General features: G+C 35.0%; 1 protein-coding gene across 2 annotated transcripts; it reads left to right on the forward strand.

Annotated features, from left to right (window-relative positions):
• LOC130718489 (bZIP transcription factor TGA10-like) lies at nucleotides 1–7,136 on the forward strand. Of its 2 annotated transcripts, XM_057569091.1 has the most exons (12): nucleotides 1–155; nucleotides 296–533; nucleotides 653–753; nucleotides 1,531–1,622; nucleotides 1,749–1,874; nucleotides 2,125–2,193; nucleotides 2,299–2,358; nucleotides 2,493–2,570; nucleotides 2,707–2,782; nucleotides 2,897–3,168; nucleotides 4,084–4,323; nucleotides 6,830–7,136. In XM_057569091.1, exons 2-12 carry the CDS (start codon nucleotides 355–357, stop codon nucleotides 6,977–6,979), a joined length of 1,443 nt encoding a protein of 480 aa, XP_057425074.1. In that variant the 5' UTR covers nucleotides 1–155; nucleotides 296–354; the 3' UTR covers nucleotides 6,980–7,136. The 2 variants fall into 2 exon arrangements, with proteins under 2 accessions (XP_057425074.1, XP_057425073.1); XM_057569090.1 differs by having other exon boundaries at nucleotides 69–533.
• Nucleotides 7,137–12,439: the final 5,303 nt, after the last annotated feature.

The following is a 12,439-nucleotide window of genomic DNA, read 5'->3' on the forward strand; positions in this document are numbered from 1 at the left end:
ACATTTTAAAAATTTTTAAATAAAGATGAGAGAGAAAGTGTGGAAGAAGTAGTAAAACAAAATTCAATAAATCTTTTGTCTTTTGTTTCCTAGCAAATGCATTCATTCAATTCTGGTTTTCTCTCTTTATGATCACTCTCTCTAGCTATTCAATTGTAAGTTTGTAACCGACTCTCTTCTCTACTTACCCTCCTTTCCTCTCTCTCCCCATGGAAAAAATGACATGATTTTAAGTGGAAAAAACACAAGGCGGTTTCAACAATATTAATGGGGTTTTCTTTGGCTATTGATCCAGAAGCAGAACAACAAAAACCACAACAAGAGCAAGAGTTTACAAAGTTTCTAGGCTCTTCCATGATCATGGCTTCTGGTGTAGTTAAGAGCACCAATTCAACAACAACAACCACAACTCGTCTTGAACCACCACTCCCACCACCATCTCACCATCTTCATCATCAAATTCAAGAAAATCAAATTTCTTTTGGAATGGTTAATCCATCTTCTTCATCATCCTCTATCCCTGGAAATTACCTGTGAGTTTAATTTCTCAGTCATTGATGAGAAGAAAGACCACCAGATTTATTATTATTCTTACTATTTTTATGTTTCAGTTGTTTTTATTTTAATGTTTGCTGCGTTTGTGTGTTAACAGAAGCAAAGATTCTGGTTCTTATGATTTGGGTGAATTGGATCAAGCATTTTTTTTGTATCTTGATGGTCAAGCTGATCCATCCAGTGTTCAAGACCAAAGACGTAAGCTTTCACTCTTTCTCTCTCTCCCCCTCCCTTTCACCGTGAGAGAGAGAAACACAGAAAACAAAATCTTTGTGATTCCAACATTCTTCTGTAATTTCAGAAATTAAACAAGACTACTTTTAGTCTTGCTTTCAATTCAGTTTTTGAGAGATTCTCTGAAGGATGATTTATTTGGGTCACAGAAAAAGCATGTTTCAGCAGATTCATATCTTATCTTCCATATAGTACTTTCTTTGACTGGATCTTCACATGTGGGAGAAAAAAATCTTGAGAGGAGACATTTCCAGTTATCAGCAAAACAAAACAAAAAACCAAATCTCTCTTGGTCTCTCTCTATTTTTAATTTTATTCAATGTTTGTTTTGTTTCTTGATGGTGTGTGTGAGATCATGACATGTAACAAACCGGGTGTCATGATCTCGTAGCCAAGCATTTCATTTCTACTTGTACTGAAAAAGTATACTCATTGGGGCATGAGTAGTTCTTTCTGCCTTCAATTTCTCTCCATTTTTCTCCTTTTCACCTTTTGGTATGGCACAGCAACAAAGGCATATGAAAATTTCCCTTATGATTCTAATTTCATTCAGCAATTAATCATTCAGTCCCTAGGAGAATACCTTTCAAAATTCAAATACATTACTAGCTATTTGACTTTTTTCATTTCCCAAAATTTCTTTCTAAATTATAATTCACAATTTCACACATATATACAACTTGCTAATTAGACTTATGTTTTACATGTAACTGAATTTTGTGCATGTTTGCGTCTCCGCAGAGAACTCATCATCCTCAGGAATGAGACCACCACCAACTCTCAACATTTTCCCATCTCAGCCTATGCACGTGGCTCCACCATCCAATTCAAAGGTACTAAAAAACAAGTATATCAGACAATACATAATCTTGATTAGTATATATTTGAATATTAACTACCTGCTAATTATATATCTGACATATATTTAATAATTAAAACTTTGTTTGTATTTGACATAGACCAGCATGCAATTACCTTCTCCACAAACTAGTGGTTCCAAGAGATCTACACAACCGTCCATGGAGTTGGCCAACCCCCGAAATCAAGCCATCACCTCTGCACCTCAACCACCAAAAACTGTAAAGGTACCATATATATTATATACATATTCTTATTTTTCTGTCACTATTGTCACCTACTTCTTAATTTTAAACAGCCCAAGTGTATTTTCATAACTCCACCTTAATTTTTTTTTTCTATCTTTTTTCGATGAAATGATATCATCTATCACATTTTTCAGTTCTCTCTTTCTTTTGTTTCTGTCTCTTTCATTTAATTTGTGATGTATACAAATATTTTACCAAACAACTACACAATATGGATGTCATGTTGCAGCGAGAGAACAATCGAAAGGGTACTACCTCAAGTTCGGAACAGGAAGGACCCAAAACGCCAGATCCTAAGGTTAATTGCTCTTGATTATATACATTTCTTTATTACTCTCTTTTTGTTGTATTTGATATGAAAAATAATAAAGCTGAATGTGTGCTTTGAAAACGTTATACATAGACACTGAGAAGACTAGCTCAGAATAGAGAGGCAGCAAGGAAAAGCAGGCTCAGGAAAAAGGTGAAGTGAAATCCCCTATAAGATTATGATTTTGGTTTTATCTCAACTGTTTTGTTTTACACAATTTTTTCAAGACATGTCAAAGGTTTCTATCTTAATTGCAATTTGACCCTCTCTCTCTATCTTTCTCTCAGGCTTATGTTCAACAACTAGAGTCAAGTAGGATCAAGCTTAATCAGCTGGAACAAGAGTTACAGCGCGCCAGAGGTCAAGTAAGCAAGCTAAGGAACCCTCCTCTTCTACACTTAAGTGCTAATAATTGAGCATGCCATGATATCGAAAATGTTGCAAATTGTAATGCAACTTAAAACACCACTTAATTACAAGTAATTCATGTCTCTATTTTAGGGCATGTTATTGAATGGAGGTGGGCTTTTAGGAGGAGAGCAAGGCATTTCTGTTTCCATGAACAACATAAGCTCAGGTTTCATTCTCTCTATTATAGTACAAAGGTTACTATACCAATGTTGGAGCGGTCGTTTCTCAACATTTTATACATATTTTATATTTTGTGAAACAAATTTAATAAATATTTCAGAGGCTGCAATGTTTGACATGGAATATGCGAGGTGGTTAGAGGAGCACCACCGAGTAGTGTGCGAGATGAGGGCTGCGTTACAAGAGCACCTTCATGAAAACGAGCTTCGGTTATATGTGGAGAATTACTTGGCTCACTATAATCAATTACTGAGCCTCAAGAGCATGGTGGCCAAAACGGACGCGTTCCACCTTGTTTTTGGCATGTGGATGACACCAGCTGAACGCTGCTTCATGTGGATCGGTGGGTTTAGGCCATCTGAACTCATTAAGGTGCTCACACAAACCAAGTCTTTTTAATTGAATAGTTTTTCACAACTGGGTTTTCGCTAATTGGATTGGGCAATTCTACTGCAGGTGTACATATTAGATATTATTTCATTTATAAATCATGTGCATACCTTCAAATAACAATCGTTAAAGAATTAAGGGAGTATTTCATACAACTTTGGATTATTCTAATATTTTAGTAAATTTTAACTAAATGCAAATGATATGTGCTCTATATTTTTTAATTTTTTGATATATTCGTGTCCCACTCAACACATTTTGTAACAATTATAGATGACAAATTATCACAAGAAAATCATGGTGAAAGTTCTATTTACCTCTAATTTAATTTTTTCCTCAAAATTCTTCAGGTTTTTTTTAATTTACATAAAATTATATTTTGGGTTCTCAGGTGATTGTTTCTAGACAACTTAATACTACTACTAAGAGGTTGGTTATATAAATGAATTGACTAAGTGCGTTGGTTAGTTAATAATGAAATTTTAAAGGCAATGACATCAATGAATGGGGAATTATAGCTATCATGAAGGTTTCTGTTATTGGATAGAGTTAGGCTTCATTCCCATAAAGCCGTTCCTTTCACTCCAATTTCTTCTCTGAATCAGAGATTGATTGATTAAGAAGGAGAGTGGCACGGGTCTCTATCTTTCGTTATCTTCTTTCCCTCTGTAGTTGATGGGAATGAAATTCATGTTTCCATACCCCACTTTTTCTTCGTACTTTAGTTAATCAGTGAACAAACCCTTCTTGACCATGAAATTCTGTGATACACAACATGTATACCAAAGGAACCTAATTCCTAGACCATGACCTATTATTATTAGTATGTACACTATTTTTTGGGGTTATAACATGTTAATTTTATTGATTAATTTGCCTTTTAATTTGTTTCTTTAGATTATTCTAAGTCAAATTGAGCCTCTCACGGAGCAACAAATACTTGGAATATGTGGATTGCAACAATCAACACAAGAGGCAGAAGAAGCTCTTTCTCAAGGACTTGAAGCTCTTAACCATTCTCTCTCAGATACTATAACATCTGACTCCTTGAGTTGTCCTCCAAACATGGCTAACTACATGGGACAGATGGCTGTTGCAATGAACAAGCTCTCCACTCTTGAAGGCTTTTTGAGACAGGTATTTAATTTAATTACATGCTCTAATTAATTTTCCTAATGTTTTCTCTCATAACTTTGAAGAGAGTGCATATATATATATTTTCTCTAAAAAAGACATGATATTGAATTTGTTGTGTGATTGGGTGGCATTTTTTGTGTTATTGTGTGATGTTGGTTAACTAGTTTTGTGGTCCCCATCAGGACATTTTTGCCATATTTCCATAACTGATTTTGTGGGGGTCAGGTAGGAACAAGAATCTATTTCTCTTCGATTGGGTAGGGCAACCTGCTCCAACCGTCTGATGAACTGCCATTTGCATGCATGTCTCGTTCTCATGTAGTGGTTGCATTGAATCTAGAAACATGGATTGTATTTATATATATGCATACATATATATATATCAACTTTATTAAGGATATATATATATAATTAAATGTGACATAGTTAAGTGTAGATTTAATCTATGGTAGGCAATATTTAAAATATAAGGAATCATGTCTTTGGAGAAATTGTAATAATTTTTCGAATAAAATTAGCCTTGCCTTAAATCAATGTGCAATACTGTCAAAAAAAGGTAGTTCCTTTGAAATCCATTTTTTTTTTGTACTTGATTAATGAATAAGGTTTTGTACTTAATTATACTAAGTAAAGCATACAAAGGTAGCATAATAAGGATAGCTTGTACGGGCTTTGAGATATCCTTCCTTCCTATTTGTGATGTAAATCTATGAAGATATAAATTGATTATTGTTGCATTTAACATTGAATACGGTATGGTTACTACTAATTAATCAACAGGTTAATTTGTAATCGATCATATATACACGTGAGACTAAAGCAGATTAGTGTGGTCCCTCACACGGTTAATTATAACCCTCATCATAAGAGACATTTTGAAGTACCCCATATAGTATATCTGTGTGATGTCATGGTCGTACTCGTAACCGTAACTTGAAGGCACAATACACAATAATGAGTCTTCACCATAACTTGTTCTTTTGCTATTTAATAATTAGAGTAGTATTTTAGTGTTATACGGGGGTATCATGCTAAAAACTAGTCCACCAATAAATAATAATTTTACAATTAACCTCACGTATATGTGTTATTTATAATATATTCTATATAGTAAAATTAATTTATTAGACGAGCATTGTAAATCATGTTTTTGTTATTCGTGTTAAAACATATTAAAATATGGAAAAGAGGAAAATGATTAACATATTACTCTGTCTTTACTACTTATTTATGTGTGTGAGATAACCTATCATAATAAGCATCAGAAACTAGAAGCATCATTAGGTATGCAAAACAATCAAAATGTTTAATGTATTTTAACAAAAGCGGCCTTTCCCATTAATCAATTTCTAAGCTCATCCTGATTCAATTTGACTAGTGTTTTATTTTATCTAGAGCTAATATTCAATTTTTTGGTCTCCACTTGTTGTTCACCATATATATCGTCCCTTAATTTATGTAGGAAAATAAAATATACAGTACTCTGGGTAAGAGAGAAAGAAAGCAAAGAGAGACAGTGAAAATGGAAAACAGAAAGATGTCAAAAAAAATAACATAGTGTGAAGTGCACGTCTGATATTAAAGTAGGGCATTAGGGTGAAAAAATACTTACCTATATATTAATTTTTTTTATAGGCAAATGTTAGTGGTTAGTTATTAGTAAGTTAGAAAATCCTTCAAAGTTCTCTTCCAGGATTCGATCCTGGACCTTCCCCTCCCCACCCTTATGTCTCCTAGCTCTTACCACTTTAGCTAACTCTCGGTGATAACCTATATATTAAATTATGATGTTAGAAAAATTGTAAAAGTTAATTTCTCAATCAAAAACTTGAAAATTTTGCTGATTTTATGGTCAAAGCCATCATTTTTTTCCGTTGCATTTCAGAAACTTTCCCGACGTTGAAAAATAATTATAACAGACCTATTTGAAGATTCTCCCCTATAACCACGGCCTACTTTTGCTAATTAAGACTTCTGTATAGATATTATAATTAAACATGTTCAATCATTTGACTAGCTAAACTCTATCGTATTATAATCAATAAGTCGGGGTCATAAGGTCAAGTTCATGTTTAAAAACCACAGTTTGAAAAGAAGGAAGCCACCTAACATTACCTCCAATCTTCTAACAATTTTATCTGTTCATTTGGTCCTAATTAAGTCCAGGGAGTTTACAAAATTTTTATTAAGTCTTTGTTTTTTTTTTGTTACAATAGTTCACAAGTTAAAGTTATTTTTTACAAAATAATTTTAGTACATAAAAACATATTATAAATAATATATACTAAATATGAACAATACAAAACATGCTTCAAAATTGGACTAGTTTTAAACATGATCCACTTATGTTAAAAAAAAAAACATGATGCATGCACTTGTAGTTTTATTAATAACTATGTGGCGTGTGACTACATATATAAACATTAATCTATTTCATGCTGAAGCTACGCTAAAGTTCTCTACAACAAATATTTAAGTGATGAAATTGTTTGAAACACTGTTACAGGCAGATAATCTTAGGCACCAGACCCTTCACCGTCTCCACCAGCTGCTAACAACACAGCAAGCGGCGAGGTGTTTGGTGGCAATATCTGAGTACTTCCATCGTCTACGAGCACTGAGTTCTCTGTGGTTGACTCGCCCTCGCCAAGAATAGTGAGTGGTGGTAGCAATGTTACATTCCATATAGCTGCCAATGTGCGGCTAGCTAGCTAGATATATGACCTTTCTTGTAGTTTCTTTAATTTCTCTTGAATTATAAATTAAGTGTCCTCTTTTAAAATGGTATATATTACTTCCCCTCTCTTTCTCCACCTCTACTTGGTGATCATCTGCAAAAATAGACACAAAAATATAGAACTATATAAATATAGATGGGTGTTAATTGAGACAGAAATAAATAACTTATTTGGCAGACATTCTTGACTGAAGGAAGATAAAGAGGAAGAAAAAAAGAAAAACAGAATTTAATTAAAGGAAAAAAAAGGAGGACATTTTGGGTGAAACTGCATGTATTAATTAATTACCAAAGGAGAATTAATGGAAGCAAAGGAGTTTCAAAAGATTATCCTTACAAATGGCCTTGAGATTAGTCCCTGTATTGAAAAGTAAAAAATTTTGCATGCACATATAGACAATGAATTTGGTACTAAGAAATTATAAATTTAGTATTGAGATTAGTCCCTGTATTGAAAAGTAAAAATTCTCTCTCTCTCTCTCGATTTCTCTCTCCCTCTCCCTCTCCTCCACCATACAACCACTCTCTTTTTGTTCACTTCCATATATGCTCCTTCCTCTTCCTCGATCTCCTTCTTCTACCCCAATTAAATTCCATACAGAATGCATGTGAGTTGCATGTCTGAGTTCCAGGTTTTTGATTTCTTTGGAAACTCCATCTTAGGCCATGTACCAAAAGCTGGTTTTGGTCAAGTTCATCCTTATTGGAAGTAAATCTCTCAAGAAACAAGTTCGGAGGGAGCATCTTCACAATGTTCATCCTCTCAAGCTGTTTTAGGCCAAGTTCATCCTTCCTTTCTGATTTTCCTCCTTGGAAAACCCTCAATACTCGAACTTTTCACACAACAACTTTGATTACAAACCATTCATTACAAAAAAAAAAAAAACCAAATCAAACTGTGAAACATTACACCTTTCGCGTTCTAGGGTCCTAAAACCATATCTGGCTTAGGCTATTCTGATTTGCAATGTGCTCTGAGGGAAAGGCAATGGAATAAGAAGGCCTTGTTTGCAAGTGGAGCGTGTTCTCGTGGGCTTTCAATGTAATGATCTCAATATTTATATTTTATATAATTTATAATAATACTAATTAATAAATATAAAAAAATTAATTTTAGCAATATACTAATTTTATTATTTGTTATTGCTAAGATAAAATTATTTAATTACTTATAAATTTAACTAAAAAATTACCTGATTTACAAATGGTGAAAATATTGAATTTACCCATATAAAATATTTTTTTTATCAGCAAAGGAACTAATGCATTCAAAAAAAGTACTTGGGGTACTTCAAACCCATTTACAAAGAGAACAGAAACAGTGACAGAAAAACGAAAAAGGAGCAAGAACAAGAACTGCTAAAATTTACAGTCTATGCAAGCTAAAGCAGGCTAAAAAGGCACGCAGCACGAGCTATAACGGTTCCAAGATGTGCGCATTCACCCAACTGCCAGACAGCAAAAAATAAGATAAGTATAGAAAGATTCGATGCAGCTTTGATACACGCCAAGGCCAATCTGTCATCAAACCGGTTCCCACAGGAAACATCTGCAATAGAAAGATTTAAATAGAACCCAAGCACACAAGAGGATTTGTACTCCATTCTATTAGTGAAAAACGAAAGGCCTTCTGTTTTCCTTTCATCCATATCCACGACTTGTATTGTATCGAGTCTACTGCTGATGTAAGATCAAGAGCCTCCCCATTAAAAATCAATCTATTTCTGAGGTGCCATAGATGCCAAATTGTTGCTAACCAGATGACTCCCAAAACAGATTTCCTGTCCATTCCACAGTAACTTTCCATGAACATCAGTAGGCGTGCTCTACCCTGTTCCGGCGTTACCATTGTAATGCCTAGCCAACGGAACACGTAACTCCAGATTTTCCAGGATTGACAGCAAGTGAAAAAAAGATGTGAAGTAGATTCCTCATACAATAAGCATAGAGAGCAATTGGTTTGATGAGTGCCTTCAATAATCCCTCTTCGTCTCATATTTTCCTTCGATTGCACCCGATTTAAAAGTACCATCCAATCTAAGCAAAGCACATTAGAAGGAGCTCTAATAGACCAGAGTTTATGGTAAATGTTATCCAGAGGTTCCAACACATCCCCTTGCAACATAACAAAAGTCGATTTGACAGAATAGGCTCCTCCTTCTTCTTTGGTCCTAACCCAATCATCCGGTGAACTAGTGTATGATTAGAAACAATATTCATAAGATCTTCCATCATACCTATATCTCTATTCAAGATCGGTCTACGCCAAAGAAACTCCCAAGCCCAAATTCCATTTGACCATCTTCCCATCTCTCTAACAGTAAGGCATTGTTGAATTGAGAGATTGAAAAGCCTCCCGAATTTCTCTTTCAAATTGTCCGAACCTTGCCAATTATCATGCCTAAATTTCACCTCATTTCCTTGTCCAACCTTCCTGCAAAGACCTCCTTATATCCACTCTCCACCATCACTCTCAAAGCACATAGAATGAATATCCTTCCACCAACTTGACGCATTAACGAGTACCATGTCATTGTATTTGGCTATTAGGATCTTAACCTAAAGGTTATCCCTCTCTTTCAACATCCTCCATCTCCATTTACCTAAAAGGACTTTATTAAACAAACCCAAGTTTCGCACTCCTAGTCCTCCTTCCTCCTTTGTCCTACACACCAAGCTCCACTTCACCCAAGCTATTTTCTTCTCTCACTCATAACCCCCCCCGTCCACATAAAAGATCAAATCAAGTTCTCACATTTATTTATGATCCCCTTCGACATTTTGAAAAAGGATAAATAAATAAAAGAGGGGAAGTGAAATTAGAACACTTTTGATAAGGCAAAGCCTACCTCCAAAGGATAGAGTTTTTTGCTTCCACTTAGAAAGTCGCTTCTTAATCTTCAAAATCACTGGTTCCCAAAACCTGAGTCTCCTTGGGTTGTCACCAATGGGAAGGCCTAGGTACACAAATGGAAGCTTTGAAATTATGCAGTGAAGTATTGCTGCCATTCTCCTTTCCAAATCACCCTCCATTGCAATCCCCACCAGTTTGCTCTTGGGGTTCTGACAGCAAATCGTCAGATATTTTCTAAAAAAAATGGGAAAATTGAAAATGCTTGGGGTTGGAAATGAGGGAATGTCTACACTACCGGGGTTGAATCAAATCCAATTTGAAGGGTTTTATAGGTTCATTGATAGAGGCTTGACAGATGAACTTTTTAAGTTTCCTAAAATTGAAGATACAGATCAAGAAATTGAATTTCAATTATTTGTGGAAACTTATCAATTAGCAGAACCTTCTATAAAAGAAAAAGATGTCGTATATGAATCATTTACATATTCTTCGGAATTATATGTATCCGTGGGATTAATTTGGAAAAAACAGTAAGAATATCCAAGAACAAACAATTTTTATTGGAAACATTCCTCTAATGAATTCCCTGGGAACTTCTATAGTAAATGGAATATATAGAATTGTAATCAATCAAATATTGCAAAGCCCTGGTATCTATTACCAGTCAGAATTGGACCATAAGGGAATTTCGGTCTATACTGGCACAATAATATCATATTGGGGGGGGGGGGGAGATTAGAATTGGAGATTGATAGAAAAGCAAGGCTATGGGCTCGTGTGAGTAGAAAACAGAAAATATCTATTCTAGTTCTATCATCAGCTATGGGTTCGAATTTAAACGAAATTCTTGAAAATGTTTGCTACCCTGAAATTTTCTTGTCTTTTCTGAATGATAAGGAAGAAAAGCAAATCGGGTCAAAAGAAAGTGCCATTTTGGAGTTTTATCGACAATTTGCTTGTGTGGGCGGAGATCCAGTATTTCCTGAATCCTTATGTAGGGAATTACAAAAAACAATTTCAACAAAGATGTGAATTAGGTGAGATTGGTCGACGAAATATGAATCGAAGACTGAATCTTGATATACCTCAGAACAATACATTTTTGTTACCACGGGATATATTGACAGCTGCGGATCATTTGATTGGAATGAAATTTCGAATGGGTACGCTTGATGATATGAATCATCTGAAAAATAAACGTATTCGTTCGGTAGCAGATCTCTTACAAGATCAATTTGGATTGGCCCTGGTTTGTTTAGAAAATATGGTTAGAGGAAGCATATGTGGAGCAATTAGATATAAATTGATACCGACTCCTCAGAATTTGGTGACTTCAAAACCATTAACAACCACTTGTGAATCTTTTTTCGGCTTACATCCATTATCTCAAGTTTTGGATCGAACCAATCCATTGACCCAAATAGTTCATGGGAGAAAATTGAGTTATTTAGCACCTGGAGGATTGACGGGGCGAACTGCTAGTTTTCGAATACGAGATATCCATTCTAGTCACTATGGACGCATTTGTCCAATTGACGCCTCTGAGGGAATCAATGTTGGACTTATTGGATCCCTCGCAATTCATGCGAGGATTGGTCGTTGGGGGTCCATAGAAAGTGCATTTTATGAAATTTTTGAGAGATAAAAAAGAATACACATGCTTTATTTATCACCCAATAGAGATGAATACTATATGATAGCGACAGGAAATTATTTGGCATTGAATCAGGGAAATCAGGAGGAACAGATTGTTCCAGCTCGATATCGTCAAGAATTTCTGACTATTGCATGGGAACAGGTTCATCTTCGAAGTATTTTCTCCTTCCAATATTTTTCTATTGGTGCCTCCCTTATTCCTTTTATTGAGCATAATGATGCGAATCGAGCTTAAATGAGTTCAAACATGCAACGTCAAGCAGTTCCACTTTCTCAGTCTGAAAAGTGCATTGTTGGAACTGGATTAGAATGACAAGTGGCCTTAGATTCGAGAACTCTCGCTATAGCCGAACACGAGGGAAAGATCATTTATAAAGATACAAACAAGATTGTTTTATTTGGAAGTAGAGAGACTCTAAGCGTTCCATTAGTTATATAGCGACATTCCAACAAAAATACTTGCATGCATCAAAAATCCCAGGTCCAGGGAGGTAAATGCATTAAAAGGGGACAAATTTTAGCAGATGGTGCTGCTACAGTTGGCGGTGAACTCTCTCTGGGAAAAAACATATTAGTAGCTTATATGTCATGGGAAGGACACAATTATGAGGATGCTGTACTCATTAGTGATCGTCTTGTATATGAAGATATTTATACTTCGTTTCATATACGGAAATATGAAATTCAGACTCATGTGACAAGCAATGGTCCTGAAAGAATCACCAATAAGATTCCACACTTAGAAGTCCATTTACTACGAAATTAAGACAAAAATGGACTTGTGATCCTGGGATCTTGGGTAGAAGCTTGTGATATTTTAGTGGGTAAATTAACGCCTCAAATAGCGAAAGAATCCTCGTATGCCCCGG

This window comes from Lotus japonicus, chromosome 5 (genome assembly GCF_012489685.1).
Source record: "Lotus japonicus ecotype B-129 chromosome 5, LjGifu_v1.2".
Lineage (NCBI taxonomy): Eukaryota > Viridiplantae > Streptophyta > Magnoliopsida > Fabales > Fabaceae > Lotus > Lotus japonicus.